The 19,672-nt window shown below is 39.2% G+C and overlaps 1 protein-coding gene across 1 annotated transcript; it reads left to right on the plus strand.

Annotated features, from left to right (window-relative positions):
• Window positions 1-9,287: 9,287 nt before the first annotated feature.
• Window positions 9,288-15,729, plus strand: LOC309474441 (ATP-dependent DNA helicase RecQ-like). The gene is made up of 3 exons (XM_082137036.1): window positions 9,288-9,982; window positions 10,191-10,270; window positions 14,934-15,729. The coding sequence occupies exons 1-3, from the start codon at window positions 9,504-9,506 to the stop codon at window positions 15,041-15,043; spliced, it is 669 nt and encodes a 222-aa protein (XP_081993162.1). The 5' UTR covers window positions 9,288-9,503; the 3' UTR covers window positions 15,044-15,729.
• The last annotated feature ends 3,943 nt before the right edge of the window (window positions 15,730-19,672 follow it).

The following is a 19,672-nucleotide window of genomic DNA, read 5'->3' on the forward strand; positions in this document are numbered from 1 at the left end:
CCAGACTGCTTTATAAACTAGGTCAGTATAAAGCTGGTTTTGCTAAGAAGCTGCTCCTGAAAAAAGGATCAGTACCAACTATTCGTGTTCCTGCTGCACCTCCAGGAGAACTGAAGTGAGTGTAACATTTTATTAAGCTTTATATTAATATTTATATTAATCTTTGCAAATCACTTGCACGCTTCACTAATGCGGCTATTTTTACACTCAGGGTACATTACGGCATGTTTTCTATGTACGACGTTCTCAATATAATTCATAATCCCACGTTTATAATGAACAACACGTTATGGTTATTGTGTTATTGTTACAAACAGTGTACGCACAGAACAGAGGGGCGGGGTGAGCAAAGCTCATTATCATTTAAAGACACATGCACTCAAACGGCGTGCTGAAAACAGAGCTGTTTTTGACCAGGTAAAATTTGTGTTTTCTTACAATACTAATGAGAATTTTTAATTAAAGTATATTACAAACTTTTTATTTAGACCCTAAAGAATCATATTAGCTTGTACAAAAATGGCATTATATGACCCCTTTAACTATTTGACTAAAACATAAAAATAACAAGCAACTCACATTGCCATTGTGTTCACAGATTACAATAATACTTTTAACCAAAGCCGACGAGCTTCTTGCAGCGTACAGATCACATTCAGATCTGGTGCGTGGATTATGGTAAAAACAAATATCTTTCAGGTATTTTTTACTCTTGAACCAGCTATTCTGGAACCCCCTATCCCCCTTAAATGCCAGTCTTTCTGTAGTCCATATTCAAAGTTAGCTAGCCAGTCAAAACTACGTCGACGACGCAAAACTACGGGTTCACAATACAACTACCATTAGCGGAAGTGGCTTACCAGAAATCTAACACATTATATTTCAAAATATTTCACGCTCTTGCTTGAAAAATAAGGTGGATACGCAATTTTTCAACCCCCATAGCAAATTTATTGGCAATTTACAGATTTTCAGCTGTTTGCAATGAACAAATCAAATGAGAGTAATTAATATAGCTCAACACAACAAATGTTTCAAGTGGTTTCCCCAAATTCAACTGAAAATGCCATTTTTTTATGACTTCTGCAGTCTCAAAATTATTCAACCCCTTCATGGCAATTATCTTTAGTACTTAGTACAGGGGTTTTCAACTGGTTCTGTCAAGTCAAGTCAAGTCATCTTCATTTATATAGCGCTTTTAACAACGTAGATTGTTTCAAAGCAGCTTCACAGAGATAAGCGTATAATTTAAGGTAACAGAGATTGTTTTGGCTTTATAGCAGAGTTAAGTTATTTTCCATCTAAAGTTAGTTTTGATTGATTTGCTTCCGTCGCAACGATCATTTGTTTTTAAATTAGGGGCCGCTAAGACGACACCATTCCCTCTACACAGACTTTAAACGCGAACCTGTGAGAAACGCTGATGGCGTTCACATGCGCATTTAGAATGGGTTCTATAGTTATGTGCATTTGAAATTACGCAGGTTTGGATTTTCCCTACAAGCCAAGCCTAAAAGCCAAAGTAAAAGTACTTGTCTTTCCTTATAAATTTTGATAAAGAATTTTATTTTATTTTGTCGCTTAGGGGTAGGAACGCGAAACGAATTTTCCCGACAACGCCTTATCTGTAGAGTGGTAGAGGGATCCTCCATAGGGACAGACTAGTTGAAACTTCAGCACTGCGTTGTCATCGGGTCCAGGCGAAGGTCCATCGTCAGATCTGGATACGGCCCGGATCCGGCAGGCTGCAGGAAAACCTCGGGATAAACACAGACACTAAAATTAGCGTAGATGCCATTCTTCTCATGATGTAACGAGTACATCAGGATTTATGGGAAGTGTTCCCGGTTCCGGCTGACCTAATCTATGCAGCCTAACATTAAATTATAGAAGTCTATAATGTATTATGTGAATGCTAGGTCAAAGAGATGTGTCTTTAATCTGGCTTTGAACTGACAGAGTGTGTCTGCTTCCCTGACAATGGTAGGAAGACTGTTCCAGAGTTTTGGTGCTAAATAGGAAAAGGATCTACCGCCAGCAGTCGATTTTGATATTCTAGGTATTATCAACTGGCCGGAATTTTGAGATCGCAATAGACGTGAAGGACTATAATGCGTTAAGAGCTCGCTCAAGTACTGCGGAGCTAAACCATTTAGTGCTTTGTAAGTAATCAGCAATATTTTAAAATTTATGCGATGTTTAATAGGGAGCCAATGCAGTTTTGACAGAACTGGGCTAATATGGTCATACTTCCTGGTTCTGGTAAGAACTCGAGCTGCTGCGTTTTGAACCAGCTGTAGTTTGTTTATTAAACGTGCAGGGCAACCACCCAGTAGAGCATTACAATAATCTAGCCTTGAGGTCATGAACGCATGAACTAATTGTTCCGCATTTGTCAATGAGAGCATATAGCGTAATTTAGATATATTTTTAAGATGGAAAAATGCAGTTTTACAGATACTAGACACGTGACTTTCAAATGAAAGATTGGTATCAAAGAGCACACCCAGGTTCCTAACCGACGACGAAGACTTAACAGAGCAGCCATCGAGTGTTAGACAGTATTCTAGGTTATTACGTGAGGACGTTTTTTGTCCAATAATTAGAAACTCTGTTTTTTCAGAATTTAGAAGTAGGAAATTACGAGTCATCCAATTTTTTATATCTGCTATGCATTCCGTTAATTTTGTGAATTGATTAGTTTCGTTAGGTTTTGAAGAAATATACAGCTGAGTATCATTCTGTGCCAAGGACCACCATTCTGACTAACAAGTAATCGGCGGCCCAGTGTGTCTGTGTGTGTAGTGTGTGGATTTCTTTGTCAGATAGCACAGTCAGACGTCGAATTGAGGAAATGGCATTTAAAAAAAAAAAAGAAAAAAAAGTTTGTCGTGTCATTTTGCTGTGTACTGAAATTCACGGCTCCATCAACATTTCATGCCAAATCGCTATATTTCCTTGTTTAAAATGTACTGCAAGATGCAGTTTCTTTCCAAATCGCGATAAGCGCCAAACCTATTTTTAGCCTAAACGCGATACATCCCCATTCCTCTCGACTAATCAGAATTCTCTCTCTCTCTCTCGCTCTGTCACCCTCAAATCACTTGTGCGTATCGCGCCAGACGCTCAAGTTTCCTCATTCGCCGCGCTGCGCTAAACGCCTCATTCGCGCTGCAGTACCTCCAGATGCGCGTAAACGCGTCTTTACATTGACTTGACATGAAAATCACTTGCGCCAGATGCTCTATTCGCGTTTGGTGTGAACGCTACTCACTCACTCACTCACTCACACAAGGTCATGTTGTGATTTGTTTTATGAAAAGCGGACAATGGTTCTACTTTTTATGGGTTCGACACTTTACTGAATGCCAATGTATTTATTACTGACTGACTTGCCTTTTTTTTAAGACAAACTTTTTTTTTATGGAAAAAAATGGATTTTTATAGTGAAATTACGTAGGCTGGAATGCATGCCACGGACCACGTGCAATGCCGCCGCGGTTTCCAATTAATCAATTTTGCCTTCCACACGCAGCATGTTTCCATGCCAGAGGATGCAAAGCAGCCCCAGAGCATCACCGAACCACCACCATGCTTATCTGTAGGCAGAGTGTTCTTTTCAGCATATGCTTCATTCTTCTTCCTCCAGACATACCGCTGATTTATAGGGCCAAAAAGTTGCACCACAGAACAGAATCTCAAAACTTCTGTGGCTTATTTATATGATTTTGAGCACCTATCTTCTGCTTTTTGGTCAGTAGTGGTGTACATATTTACCATACCATCTCTGGAAGCCTTTATGTTAAGGATTTGCTGGAATGTCACATGATATGGCTGTCCAACACGAGTATTGTTTGTGGACTAAACGTGCATAGAGTGCCCTCCAGTTTTCAGTTTGAATGAATCAGAGTAGATGAGATTGTTCAGTGGTACTGCACTTTTCTTTTTCTTTTTCTTTTTTTTATAAATATTACTCCTCTCTATAGAAATTTGATGTAAACATATGAGAATCTTTTGAGATTTCTTAGAGATGCAAAGATACTAAATTTATCTGCTGATAACGATAGCCGATTATTCAGACTGATATTGGCCGATACAGATAGTTAGGAAAAATTAAATTAAAATCTCTCCCAAATAATGCTGCAAACTATTCAGGGATCCCTGAATTAGAGGTTAAAATTAACAACAGAGCTATTATATTCAGCTGCTATTTATTTCAAGATATAATATTTACACTCAAATAAAAGCTGAAATGTTTGTATATGTGACCAGAGCGGTATTTTCATTATAATTAAATCCAGATAATACTGACTACGCCACCCTGGGATTTGCACCCAAGGAAATACAAGGAGGAACACAGGTTCGGTGGTGCGATAAAAAGACAGAGATGTGTTGTCTAATTTATCAAATGAATAGTTTTATTAAATAAAAAATAAAAAACTAGAATCATCTTAATCTTGATATAAATCACTAGCTAGTTTATTATAACAATAATATTAAAAATCACAACATTAAAAGAACATTTCTCCAGACATCCGTAATGTGGAGGGCAAATCAAGTAAAACCAACCTCACAAAACGAAAGAAAATACTGTACCTTCCCCACCAAAAGATATCTATAAAAAAAAAATAATAATAATAATAATAATTTACCAAAAAGAAAGAATCTGCAAGGCTAAAGCTTACCTTAGGGGTGGCAAACTAGCTGGAAGAATTTGTGCTCTCAACCACATATGTGTGCACAGCAAACAATAGGAAGAGGTGCTCAAACCCTGGTGCTCCAAACTCACAGCAATGTGCTTTCCCCAGGTGACTAGCCTCCCCCTCAGCGCACTCAGCCTTGGCTCAAACTAGAGAAAAAGGAGACATTTAGTGGGTCCGGTACAAAAACTAAATAATCATCATCATTCACATAAGAAACAAAATATAATGATTGATAGAGTAAGTTGGTATATGAATAACACGTCCTACCTCGCTGGCAAAAAAACCCAGATTACTCAACGGGAGTGACTGTTAGATGGACACAATACAAACTGGTAGATGGACGCACCACTCGGCCCTTATGGCCCAAGTTACACTGATCAAACCAAAACTTCGATAAAGAAATAACCAAATGAAAACATCATAATATAATTTCAAAACAGGAAAAATAACCCAAGTTAAGAAAAACAGCAGCGTGACCTGCAGTTAACCACCTTGTGATACGCGGGAGACTGCAAACCAAAACATAATGATCAAAGAAATGCTCCAATCAAGGGATATAAAGCAATCACTAACTCATACACCTACGAAAATCATGCATTTCAAGGTGTTAGAATGCAATCACGAATGTTCCGCTAAAAACACAACACACACTAACAAACATTAAATTTGACTAAGCAAAACAGAAACAACACATTGCGATGCCTACGTACCTAAAAGCAGTGCCATAGAGAGAGAGAGTTGCGACACTCCCATAGACCTCCGTTGTAAATAATGGCGGCGCTTTTAACCGCCTACTTCCGGGATATGAAGATCGGAATAGTTCCAAACACTGTCATTTGGGCGTTGGACACCATTCACTTACATTGCTGCGCGTCGAGTTGTTCCAGAGTTAAGTTGCCGAAATATCGACCTCTTTTGAATTGTCAACTGTCTATATTGTATCAGAGGCCCTTTGCGATGCTTATACTGGTCTTCATTTGTACATGCACAGCGTAATTATTTATATTTTATGTTGGTTGTTTCAACCAATTTTCAAGCACTGCCTGCTAGCTAACGTTAGTTAGCTAGCGCGACTTCGTCAGCTAAGAGTTCGGTAATGAATCGCTACCACCTTTATAGCAACTTTTATTTAATTTAATTTTTTGGGATATACTAACTTTTCATTATGTTATTATTGTCTTGTGTGAAGCGGCTTGTGAGAACAATGCTGGACCTTTAGGATTGTTATGGCCATCACCAGTCCTGTCTGTTTCATATATCACCTGCCCCTGGTTTTTGTTTTTCTTGTTCACACACACACAAGCACACATTTTTGTTGTCTGTCATTGTTTAATAAAAAATATTTTATTTGAAAACCTTCATTTGTATCAGCCATGCTTAAATTCGTTTTTAATCTGTTATAGTTTTGATAATGTGTATGGCTTAATCTTAAAATAATATTCTTAGTCTTAACATGCTAATGTTTCACGTTGTGGTCCTGGGGGGTGGCCACTTTCATCAGATGAAGTGAGCTAGCTTCTAAGCGAATTCTGAACGGACCGCCACGGCAGACCTCTTTGCGTGATCACGAAGGTAGGCTAATGGCTGAATCAAAATTTATAAGCAAAATCACGGGAATCAATAGCCTAATACAGCCCAGTTGTGCTAAAATAAATATCATGAGACGTCCATCATCAGATGAATGATATGGAAAAGTTAAGTTAGAGCCGCTAAAGCCAGTGCTACTACCCATGCGAACATGAACACTATAAGCTTTTCCCTCCAAAAATATAGCCTAAAACGTATCTCCAAATGCAAAACTGACATTAACAAAATGCAATAATGCTATAACAGCTGAAAAAGTACTTGGGTGTGTGTTTTATTTTATATTTACCGTTCAATAATGCAATCGCTGCTGTCTGTCCCATAGAAGAACATGACAGCCAGCGTACGTTTTGGAACTATTGGGGCTTACATGAACCACGTGACAGCCATAGCGGCGACATCAAAGAGTGTCGCAACTCTCTCTCTCTATGGCTCTGCCTAAAAGCTTTTAGTGAGTGCTCGACGCAACTCCCAGGATATGTCACCGGAACGGCTACAGCAACCACTTCAAAATAGAAAGAACCCACATCCAATAGACACTTTAAAACACACGAAACCACGCATAACCTCCGCCACCTACCTCAACACCTACCTCAACATTGCTGACACTGGAGACCGGAAGAGGGGCGGGCATGAAAAAGCCTACGTTCTAGTGCCTCCTGTCTACGCATTTAAATACACAGGCCCTAATTATACAATCTACACATTCCCATTTAAGGGTAACCAACGCAAAGGGAAAATCCCATACTACTACTTATACAACTCATTTGCAAGGTTTCATACTTATTCATGGCAAATTGATTCAAACATACATATATAATTAACAGTAAATAAGCTTTTTCTCAAGTGTTTTTATAGCTAACTAATGAAATGTGAACACTGGATAACTTTTCTGAGGTAAATGCAAGATTAATTAAGTGATATTGTTCACAATCTGTTTTATTGACGTCTTTCCGCAGTTGTAACACAGATTGAGTGATTACATGAGTCATTGTTACGTGCTAGCATTTTTGTTCCCTCCCCTTTTGTTATTGGTTACTGTGTTTCTCCCCTCTGCTGTTGGATTCTTCCTGTTTTCCCGCTGTCTGCTATCTTTAAGTTTGTAGGTGCTGCTATTGGTCAGAGACAACCAATCATCGGCTGTGGTTCAGGATATAAGGCACTCATAATAAACATCCAAATCTACTTAAAGGGGTGGTTCAGGATTTTCGACATCGGACCTCATTTTCAAGTGAGCCTGGTTGTTATTCATCAGTGGAGACAGTTTTCAAAAAAATTCTTCCAGTCCTTACTTTTGGATAGTTCGCCGGTGCTAGGCTAGCGCGAGTCAACGGTGCACGTTAGCCTGCCATTAAAAACTGTTTTACCCACTCCACAGTACACCAAAAGCAAATAAATTATAATGCCAGACTATCGATGTAATGTCTGTTGAGAGAATAATGTTAGAAATCAAACTACCCTTTCATCACATTGCATTAGTTATAATTTGTTCCCTGTATTTATAAGCAGTCTACAGCAGCGGCGGAGTTATATTTGGTTACCTAGGAAACCGAGAGAGCCGGTCCACATAACAATCACGCAAGTGTATTTACCTGCCGATGATGATGAGACTTTTGCCTGAGATGCAAGAGTACTTTGATTTCTAACATTATTCTCTCAACAGACATTTACATCGATAGTCTGGCGTTATAATTAATTTGCTTTTGGTGTACTGTGGAGTGGGTAAAACTGTTTTTAATGGCAGGCTAACGTGCACCGTTCACTCGCGCTAGCCTAGCACCAGCGAACTATCCAAAAGTAAGGACTGGATGAATTTTTTTGAAAACTGTCTCCACTGATGAATAACAACCAGGCTCACTTGAAAATGAGGTCCGATGTCGAAAATCCTGAACCACCCCTTTAAGGTTCAGGGATCAGTTGTAGAATATTCTTGAGTTGCATGTGCTGTGTACAGTCTTCAGATTTAAATCTCATTGAAAATATTTGGTGGAATTTGAAGAAAGCAGTGGTACCATGAAAACCAAAGATTATCAGTGATCTGGAAGCTTTTTCAAGCGAGGAATTGGCCAAGATTGCAGTAGTGAGGTAACAGAAGCTTCTAACACTTACAGGTAGCGTTTTTTTTTTTTAGGTTTGACTATTGGGGGTTGACTAATTTCGAACACGAATGTTTAGAGCCTATTTTATTTATTTTTTGTTTGCTGATGCATTTGTTAAATTGTTTTCATAAAAAAAATGTCTTGGCAGCAAAATGTCTTGCAGGTCAAGGGGGTTGAATAATTTTGATTGCAACTGTATAGTGGTCTACAGTAACTATGTATTCTTTTTTGTGTCAGGTGAAGAGGTCTGAAGCTATTACCTGCCATGGTCTGGTTGGTATTTTGTGATGAATCATGGGATTCTTAGTGTTTGAACAACATATTTCCAGGCAAGTATCGCAACTTTCGATCATGTGTTTAATCTGATTGCACATGCTTGGCCAGAATAACACATCTCATGCTCTTTGCTTAGACTTCTCTTTGTTCATGTGACTGATGTGAATGCATGTGAGCATTTATTCTCTGAGTGAGGTGGGTATGACTAATTTCTCACTTTGAGAGGACATTGCAGGACACTGTCTCCTCTCCCCAGGCCATCCATCACCTCTTTTGAGCTGGACGAGCTGGTTGTCTGTCTCAGTCTCTGCACGGATCTGTTTCAGCTTTCCGTCACTGACTGGTCAGATTTTGTATACCATGTGAACCTGCACACCCATTCTTTCACTGAGATTGTCATGCTCTGTCACTATGGATTTTCTAGAGGGTTTCTGCCACAGGAATGATCTTTTACCTGGATAGTGTGTGATGGCGATGTTTTATTTCAGTAGTTGCAGAATTATACTTTGAAGTTGCGGTCATGGGGCTGTGGCTAGTGTTTTTTGTTTTTTTCATCACTGATTCAAGTGGCTTGTCAGACTCCACTATGACTTCATATCTAAACAGACACTGATGAAAGCTAGCTTGGATGCCAGCTGAACTTAGCTCCGCCCACAACATTTGAGGTCGGGAAGTTCGGTCTGGACTTGATCCGTTGTGGAGCAACTATGCTCAAACCAGAGCTGTTTGGACCAATCAAATTGTCAGGGCGGGCTTTATACGATGATGGACAGATGATTAACAGTAACATAATCATCCACGTCACCAAAGAGCGCTTGGGTTGAATTCGTTTACAATAAAGATGGCTGCCACTGGAGAATTGAGATGTTTATATTTCGCCATCGGCTCTGTTATAGAAGATATCGACAGCGCGTTTATTTTAAAAGAGGAACAGAGAACCGCGATCAGGGCATTTGTCGATCGAAAATATGTTTTTGCCGTCCTTCCTACGGGATTCGGCAAAAGTTTAATTTATCAGCTGGCCCTGATGGTCGCTAAGAAGATGGGGCGCAATGAATACCCTGTGGTCATTGTGGTTTCTCCTTTGGTCGCACTCATGGAGGACCAAGTGAAAGAAGCAACCGAAATGCCCATTGGTGCAACGATGCAAGTCGGCGTGTACGACGATGTAGACATAACCAGCGGTCGTTGCCAGCTCCTTTTCGGAAGCCCGGAATCCTGGCTGCTGAACAAGAAGTGGATGGACATGCTAGGCTCCGATGTTTTTCAAGCCAACATAATGGGTATCGTCATGGATGAAGTTCATCTCACTTACAAATGGTAAGAGATCGTCTGACTGTCTGACTTAGTAAATAACTCACAATGTCGTGATATGAATCAAATGTTGAAAACATATCTTGTACCTAGGTGTCGATGCACGTTTGCTAACTCAGACTTAGTACAATCATAACGTTAGTCTCATTGTAGCGAAATAACAAATATTTCTAATGTACTCTGACGTTCTGATGTACTCTGTTATTTCTATCAGGGGTCAGGCTGCAAAGGGGCAGACGCCATTTCGCGAGAGCTTCGCCAAGTTGGGAGAACTTAGATCCCTAGTTAAAGCTGGTAAGTATGTACAAAACAATAGCCTTCCTACATGCACAGTCTTCAATGTTTTCTACACTTAGTCTAATTCACCACTTTAATTGAAATCAGTTGCATACAGCTACTGTGTGCATTGAAGTATGTAAGTTTAATAGTTCACCCTTATAAGTTTTGTTTGTTTTGTTTGTTTATTTGTTTATTTCAGGCAATGACACAGAAAAGTACAAGGTAACAAAATATAAAGTCATATAGTGCAACAACAGAATATACAGTATTTAAATATGACAATCGAATTCTGCCTGAAAGGGAGTGGGAAGAAGACAACTTATTTAATCCCATCCCCATTCCCCATTTAGTGATTAATACATTGAGTTTCATTATTACTTTGCTCACGGATTGTTTACAAATATTATATCATAGTGGCGTTACCACAAGTAACAAGTATTTATTTTAACAACAGTTTATACCAACAATGTAAGAAAAATAAACAATGCCAACAATGGTAATGGACAATATACCAACAATGGTAATGGACAATATACCAACAATGGTAATGGACAATATACCAACGATGGTAATGGACAATATACCAACGATGGTAAGGAAACATTGAGCACATGTTAACACTATAAGACAGAGTACAACAGCAATGTAAATTAAAGACCCTCATCTCTGTATTTTAACCAGACCCAATGTTTATATAACAGTTTAAATTGATGAATAGTTTGGCATTGCTTTTGTTGCAAGTCCAGTTTGTTCCAGAGTTTCACTCCGCATACAGACACACAATAATGTTTACGAGTGGTTTGGGCTCTCGGTAATGAAAAATATCCAAAGCCTCTCAAGTTATGAGCTCGCACTGGAGTTTTAAAAAAACGTTGTAAATTAGGCGGTAATAGTTTGTTAAATGCATTATATAAAACTATTGATGTATTATATTTTACAAGATCCTCAAATTTCAGCAACTTTGACTGCATAAACAGATTATGAGTATGTTCTAGAAAACCAACCTTGTGAATGATCCTCACAGCTCTTTTCTGTAATATGATCAGAGGATTTATTGTGTTCTGGTAGTTATTTCCCCACACTTCAACACAAAACATAAGGTATGGTAGTACCAGGGTGCAGTATAAAGTATGGAGTGCATTTTCATCAAGGTATAGTTTTACTTTATTTATAATTGAGAGGCTTTTGGAGATTTTTGTTTTTATGTGTCTGACAAGGGGTTTCCATGACAATTTGCTGTCAATTATTACTCCCAAAAATATAATCTCACTCACAATTTCAATTTGGGCACCATCAATACTTATTCTCTGTTCAGATATTTTGTTGCGATTACCGAACATCATTATCTTAGTTTTATTTATATTCAAGGATAATTTATTTGTGTCCATCCACTTTTTTATTATATTTAGTTCCCTGTTTACCGTATTTACGAGCTCATTATAATCGTCACTACTGTAGAATATATTCGTGTCGTCTGCAAATAGTATGAGTTTCAGTACTTTGGATGTATTAAAAATATCATTTATATACACATTAAACAATTTTGGCCCCAATACTGACCCCTGGGGAACACCACAAACAATGCCAAGAGTATCTGATAAATACTGACCGATTTTTACAAACTGTAACCTCCCTGTTAAATAACTTTTTAACCAATCTCCAGCCAGCCCCCTAATTCCATATCTTTCCATCTTATTTAATAGGATTGAGTGATTAATAGTATCAAAGGCTTTTTTTAGATCAATAAAGATACCAACTGCATACTTTTTTTGCTCCAGTGCATTAGTAATTTCTTCAATGGTTTCAGTTATTGCCATTGAGGTAGTTCTTTTGGACCTAAAACCATACTGACCATCATTAATTACATGATGTTTCTCGAGAAACTTTTCAAGTCGAGAATTGAAGAGTTTCTCTAAAATTTTTGAGAACTGAGGCAAAAGAGAGATTGGTCTGTAATTAGTAAAAACGTGTTTGTCATCCTTTTTGAAGAGTGGAATTACTTTAGCGATTTTCATTTTACTTGGAAAGCAGCCAGTCTGGAATGACAAGTTACAAATATAAGTTAAGGGTTTTACAATATTCATTATAACTTTTTTAATCAATGTCATGCTGATATCATGACAGTCAGTGGAGGACTTACTTTTACATTTCCACACAATGTTTGTCACTTCCTGCTCATTTGTAGCTGAGAGGAAGAATGACAAAGAATTCCGTTCAATAGTTGATTTTGCAACTCCATTGTCTGAAATATCAGCGGACAACTTAGGGCCAACATTTACCAAAAAATTGTTGAACTTATTTACTACATTACTCATATTATAATCTTCACCATTTTCATCAATAAAGTGATCAGGATATGTCAACTTTGAGGATCCTTGTTTGATTAGGCTATTCAAAACATCCCAAGTTCCTTTTATATTGCTTTTTTGTTCATATAATTTTTTTTTGATAATATAACCGTTTGCATGTTCTTATAATATCAGTTAATTTATTTGTGTACTTCTTATATCTTTGTTCCACTTCTTTTGTTTTTACTTTAATGAACAATTTATAGAGATTGTTTTTCTTTTTACAGGCATTAATTATTCCTTTCGTAATCCATTGGCTTTTTTTATGTTTTTCCTTTATAAAATATTCTTTCACAGGGCAATGTTTATTATGCAGGGAAGTGAAGATATCTAAAAAATTACAATAAGCACTGTCCACATTTAGTTCACTGTAAACTGAAGTCCAATCCTGGAGCGCTAAACTATTGTTTAGGGCATGGATCATGTCCTCAGTAATTTTTCGTTTAGAGATTTTTGCCATAGTGTCTTTCGTTTTCTTAAGATTACAGTCATACAAAGTAAAAACAGGTAAGTGGTCAGTGATATCACATATAAATAGGCCACTGATGATTTGATTTCCCATAATGTTAGTAAAAATGTTGTCAATGATTGTGGCACTATGTGACGTTATTCTGCTCGGATTCGTTATAGTTGGGTACAGAGACAAGCTATACATTGTGTCAGTGAAGTCATCAACGTTTTTTAGTTTGGTTGGATTTAACAAATCAATGTTAAAATCACCACAAATAAATATGTTTTTTTGGTTCACAGTAGAAAACAGTTTACCCATCCACTCATTGAAAGTTTCTATGCTTGAACCAGGTGCCCGGTATACACAACTCATGAAGATATTTTTCTTTTTATCATTATGAATTTCCACTGTTATGCATTCAAATAAGCCATCCACAGCTATGGTCATATCAGTTGAAACATTAAATTTAACAGATTTATGAAGGTACAAAGCAACCCCACCTCCTATTTTGTTTATTCTGTTTGTATATCTTAATTCATAGCCATCAAGACAAAAATCAATACCTTTATCATCGTTAAACCAGGTTTCAGTAATTGCAATGATGCTAAATGGATGAGCGAAGTGTTCTAAATAATCTTTGATAGCCTCAAAGTTAGTGTACATGCTTCGACTATTAAAATGTATTATTGACAGGTTACCTTCTGATTTTACACTATTTTCAAATTGTTCTTGGGTAAAATAATTGCAGTTTTTAACAATCGAAGATAGAAAATTATTGTCAGAGTCTATCTCAGTATCAGTCTCTGTTGTGGTGTGCTCTTGATACTCACACGTTTCCAGTTCCATTTGTTGATGTTGTAGAATGTTCTGTAACATGTCCATATCAATACTTGATGTAATCTGTGTTCTTGGTATGTTTAGCATTTGATGATGTAAAGAGTCACAAGCTACTTTGATACCAGGTGCTGCATCAATGTCAATACTTATCAAGATCTTCTATCCTCTTCACCACCAAGACTTTTGCTTCCTCCGGAGTCCCATTTAGTTTGATGAAGATCTTACAGTTAGTTACCCAGGTTTGTTGAATCTTGCCTTGTTTTCTAAGTTGTCGTGCAATCCTTGCGATATCAGCATTTTTCTTTGTCAAGTGTTCATTTATGAAAACATTTGTGCCTTTCAGTTTGCGTCCTTGCTTCAGAAGTGCTATTTTCTTTTTCCGATTGGTAAACCTCATAATGACCGCTGGTGGTCTCTCGTTCTTCGTGGGCAGTGGGTGACACGCCTCGATGTGCTCCAGGTCCACCTCTATCCCCCTGCTCTGGAGGTAGGAAGCAACCTGTTGTTCCACCGACTGTGTCTCCTGGTCGCTGAGCTCCCTGCTGTCCGCGGCCACCGCATGCGTGTAGGAGCGCGGCCTGATCTTAATGCCGGTGATGACCACATCATTCATGCGGGAGTATTGCTCCAGCTCGTCCACTCGCCGCTCGAGATCCACAATGCGCTGGTCTTTTTCCGCGTTCTGGAGGCGTAGTTGTTTCACCTCCTCCAGTAGCCCCAGGAGCTGCTCCTGCTGCGCTCTAACCGCAGTCACATCGCCGCACAGGGAGTGGAGAGAGAGCTTTATCTCCTCGAACTCCTCCAGTGTTCGGCCTTTCCTCGATGGGGGTATTCTGGTGATTTATACGCCAAAGCATCCAGTATCCAGAGGTAATACACACTCCGTGTCTCAACTCTAGTTGCACGTGGCCGCCATCTTGATGAAGTGATGTATTCTTTTTAGATGTCAGTACGGTCATTAAAAAGTAATAGATGATACTACTCATAATTTCTTATTTAACTGTTACTTATTGGTTGCTTATTGTACTTCCATATATTCCAGGTACATCTGTGCTGGCATTGACTGCTTCTGCTGATTGGGAATCCAGAGCCAGGGTAATGAAACAGCTGCAGATGGACAATCCAACTACTTTGGCTCTGAGCCCAAACTGAACAAACATCAGACAGGGTCTGATCAAAGTCCCTGCCCATACACTGGACTGCCTAGGCTGGATTGTGAGGGATGTTAAAGAAAAAGGTTTCTCCATGTTGCCAGTTATTATTTACTGCAAAACTGTCAAGGCAGTTGGCAGAGTGTTCTGCCATTTGAATGGAGAACTGGGTGAAGATTCCTGGGTTGACAAAGACCCTGAGAAAAAGACTGAAAACCTACTTATAGGCATGTTCCACAGCCAGACACTCCCTCACAATAAGAACAGAGTGCTGTCATCTCTGAGTGGACAGGGTAGCTGCAGAGTTGTCGTGGCAACAACAGCTCTTGGGATGGGCTTACATTTTCCAAACATGTCACGCATTGTGATGTATGGGTTACCGGATGATGTGGAAGCCATGGTTCAGCAGGTCGGGAGGGCAGGCAGAGGTGGGTTGCAGGCACATGCGATTGTTTACGCTGTCAAACAGCATACAAAGCTTGACCCAGCAGTTAAGACAGTACTTGAGACTGGAATCACTAGTTGTCTGCGGAAAGCTTTGTACTGCCATTCCGAGGAACAAACCACATCTGTCGATCCAGGACATCTGTGCTGCACCACTGCCATTCTGTTTGTTCTTGTGAACCTGAAGGTTGTGGGGAGCCAACCCCCAAATATGAACACTTTCAAGGGGAAGTTTCTTCACTTGACAAATGCCTCACACCTGAGGACAAACTTTTGGAGATGAACTCATTGATGCGGTTTTAGAACACTGCACACAGATATTTGACCTGAACTTCATTATCCATAATCTCCCTGTATTCAAACTGGAACATGCAAAATAAATACTAAGAATTATGTATGAGGTTTTTGATGACATCGAGCAGAGTCACACTATTTTGTTTGATGACAGTGTTGTTCAGGTTGACATGGACAACACTGGTTACTTTGATGAAGAGCATGAGGATGACCAGATACAATCATCACCACGTAGCTTGGAATCAGGCTTGCCAGTGTTGAAGATCTTGGACTAGCTTAAATTTAGGCTCAAACTTCTAGCTTCAGGGTCTTATTGACTGTCCTGTTGTTGTGCACAAGTCTTTTCACCTCTGTTGCATTAATACTTTTGAATAAAATTGACATTGTTTATACTTTTCAACTGGTGGTTGATGTTTTTGCATTTAAAAATATGAACAATATTACCTGTTATTATCATGCGTCGCGTCTGAATACGTTGTTGTTTTTGGAGCTCTATCGATTTGATTTATAATTCTTGATTTTTCTCGCTGCCTGCTGTGAGTGTGTCTGCTTCGGTGCTGTAAGCTCCGTCTTAGCCTCGTATTTCCTTGTTTTGAACCATCATTTACTACAATTTCTAGTTGTTTATATTACTACTAAATACAGCTTACCCAACCCTGACATCGCTAGCTTACGTTACTAGTAGCACAACACGCTAGTAATTCGCTAGCCTGTAAACGTGCCACCCGTGTGCGCTCAGCTATTTTTATTTATTTATTTTCTCTCGCGCGCTCGCGCCTTTGAGTTCAGAAAAGCTCAGGTGAGTAAGAAACACTCAACAAACACGGTGAGTAATGTCTTGTCCTGTTATTATCATGTGTTGCGTCTGAATGCGTTGTTGTTTTTGGAGCTCTATCGATTTGATTTATAATTCTTGATTTTCTCTTTAAACTCGCTTACAACGAACATTTTCTACTTTTCCTCACTGAGAAGCACTAATGTTACTGCTCAAACCTCATTGTTACAACGCGGACTGTTGAGCAGACGCGTCTCAAGCCTATTAGTGATCCAACGCTGCATACTCTTAAAGGTTACGTCCGTGGATCACGGCTGAACGCGTCTTCTCCACACTCACTTATAAACAAACATTTTTTTTTTTTTTTTTTTTTTTTGCCTATCGTGCGTCTACTCTACACCCCTACCACTAAAAAACCTAAAAAACCTCATAGTTACAACGCGGACTGTTGAGCAGACGCGTCTCAAGCCTATTAGTGATCCAACGCTGCATACTCTTAAAGGTTACGTCCATGGATCACGGCTGAACGCGTCTTCTCCACACTCACTTACAAACAAACTTATAATATAAATTAGTATTAATATTGATAGCATCACTGGTAGCTTCGTTGCTAACTCACTGTCCATCTGTTAAAATGGCGAATATATCAGATGTAAGTAGTCTACCGCTTGGTGCAGGTGAGGACACATTTGAGCTGCACGCACTGCAGTCTGAGCTGGAAGCTGTTGAGAAACAGATCCACAACCTTTTATTGAGACAGGCCGAGCTGAGAGACCGGTGTTTGGCTCTTGAAACATCACGCGCCGATGCACACAAATCAGTGTTTAACGTTACTAACCCGCTGACTCCGACCGCGTCTACTGCCATGGTCTCGTTCACTCCGGCTCCAACACGCCACCACGAAGCCTGGGTGGTTCCGCAGCGGAAGACGCGAGTCAGGTTTAGACCAAGACTTTCTCCGACCCTCCCGGTTTTCGAGTTATCGACACAAAACCGCTTCTCCCCTCTACGCGAAACAGAACGCGATGCTGTGATCATCGGCGATTCCATCGTTCGGCATGTACACGCTACGTTAGGTAAAAGTAAGGTGCAAAGTCACTGCTTTCCTGGTGCTCGTGTTTCTGAAATCGCTGCTCGCGTTCCCGAGATCCTGAACGGTGACGAGCGCGTCGGAACTGTGGTCCTGCACGCGGGAGTGAACGACATCAGGCTGCGCCAGACGGAGATTCTGAAGAAAGACTTCAGGAATCTAATCGATACGGTACGCAGCACATCGCCTGAAACAATGATCATTGTGTCAGGACCGCTTCCCACGTACCGACTAGGGCATGAAAAGTTCAGCAGATTATTTGCGCTAAATGAATGGTTAATGTCATGGTGCAATGAGCAGAAACTGCTCTTTGTAAATAATTGGAATCTGTTTTGGGAGCGTCCTAGGCTTTTCCGTGCTGATGGCTTACACCCAAGCAGATTCGGAGCGGATCTTCTGTCAGATAACATCTCCAAAATGTTAAATACCCTTTGACTAGTAACCAAAAGTCCAAATCATAGTCTCTGCTGCACCAATTCAACTGATATAAATACTAGTGTAGAACATTGCATAGAAACCGTGTCTATTCCTCGCTTAGTGAGATCAAATAATAAATCTAATGCAGGATCTAGGAAAAATCTAATTGTTATTAAAACAGAAAATGTTGCTATTAGTAAACAAAAACTATTTCTAAAGCTAGGTCTTCTAAACATTAGATCACTCACACCTAAGGCAGTTATTGTAAATGAAATAGTCACAGATAATAGCTTCGATATACTTTGCCTTACTGAAACCTGGCTTAAACCAAATGATTATTTCGGTATTAATGAGTCTACTCCTCCTGGATACTGTTATAAGCATGAGCCCCGTCTGATTGGTCGTGGCGGAGGTGTTGCAACCATTTATAAAGATATTCTAAATGTTACCCAGAAAACGGGTTATACGTTTATTTCATTTGAAGTACTTGTACTAAATGTTACGCTCTTAGATGTTAGAAAAACATCCCTATTATCTCTAGCCTTGGCTACCGTATATAGACCGCCAGGGCCTTACGCTGATTTCCTAAAAGAGTTTGCAGATTTTCTCTCAGACCTATTAGTCAATGTCGATAAAGCACTAATTGTTGGAGATTTTAACATACACGTAGATAATCCAAATGATGCGTTAGGAGCTGCGTTTACAGATTTATTAAATTCATTTGGGGTCAAGCAAAACGTCACCGGACCAACACATCGTCTTAATCATACACTCGATTTAATTATATCACATGGAACCGATCCAACCGATATAGATATCATTCCACAAAGTGATGAAGTCACTGATCACTACATGGTAACTTGCATATTACGTACTGCTGTAATATGTCATGCGGCGTCGCGTTATCAACCAGGCAGAACAATCCTCCCATCCACCATAGATAATTTCTCAAATTGCTTATCTAATCTGTCTCAGCTGCTGCCTGAACCCAAACAAACAGATGAACTAGAAGAACTAACTAGCACTATGAGCACCATTCTCTCTAGAACATTGGATGTGGTTGCACCTATTAAATTAAAAAAGGTCAGAGAGAAAAATAAAGCACCATGGTATAACAATACTACGCATGTTTTAAAGAGAGAAACGCGTATTTTAGAGCGTAAATGGAAACAAACTAATTTAGAGGTCTTTAGAATCGTGTGGAAAGACAGTATGTCACGTTATAAAAAGGCCCTAAAAGCGGCCAGGGCTGAGCACCTCCGCAAACTAATAGAAAACAACCAAAACAATCCAAGGTTTTTATTTAACACCGTGGCTAGACTAACAAATAAACAGACGTCACCCGAACAAAATATCCCGTTACAGTTCAGTAGTAATGATTTCATGAACTTCTTCACTGAGAAAATAGAAAGCATCAGAACCACAATTGTAAACGTTCAATCTTCAATCGCGCCTTATAATTCAGCTTCAATTATCACCCCGAAAGAACAATTACAGTGCTTTACAACTATAGAACAAAAAGAGTTAAATAAACTTATCACTTCATCTAAAACAACAACATGTTTATTAGATCCTATACCAACTAAACTACTGAAAGAAGTGTTACCTGT

Source organism: Leuciscus leuciscus (assembly GCF_965113295.1).
Source record: "Leuciscus leuciscus genome assembly, chromosome: 14".
In the NCBI taxonomy this organism is placed as follows: Eukaryota; Metazoa; Chordata; class Actinopteri; order Cypriniformes; family Leuciscidae; genus Leuciscus; species Leuciscus leuciscus.

Excerpts from the sequence above, each read along its gene's own strand:
- LOC309474441 (XM_082137036.1), top strand. The coding sequence starts at position 9,504 with ATGGCTGCCACTGGAGAATTGAGATGTTTATATTTCGCCATCGGCTCT. Across the intron at positions 9,983-10,190 it reads GTTCATCTCACTTACAAATG|GGGTCAGGCTGCAAAGGGGC; the intron begins GTAAGAGATCGT and ends TATTTCTATCAG. Across the intron at positions 10,271-14,933 it reads TAGATCCCTAGTTAAAGCTG|GTACATCTGTGCTGGCATTG; the intron begins GTAAGTATGTAC and ends CATATATTCCAG.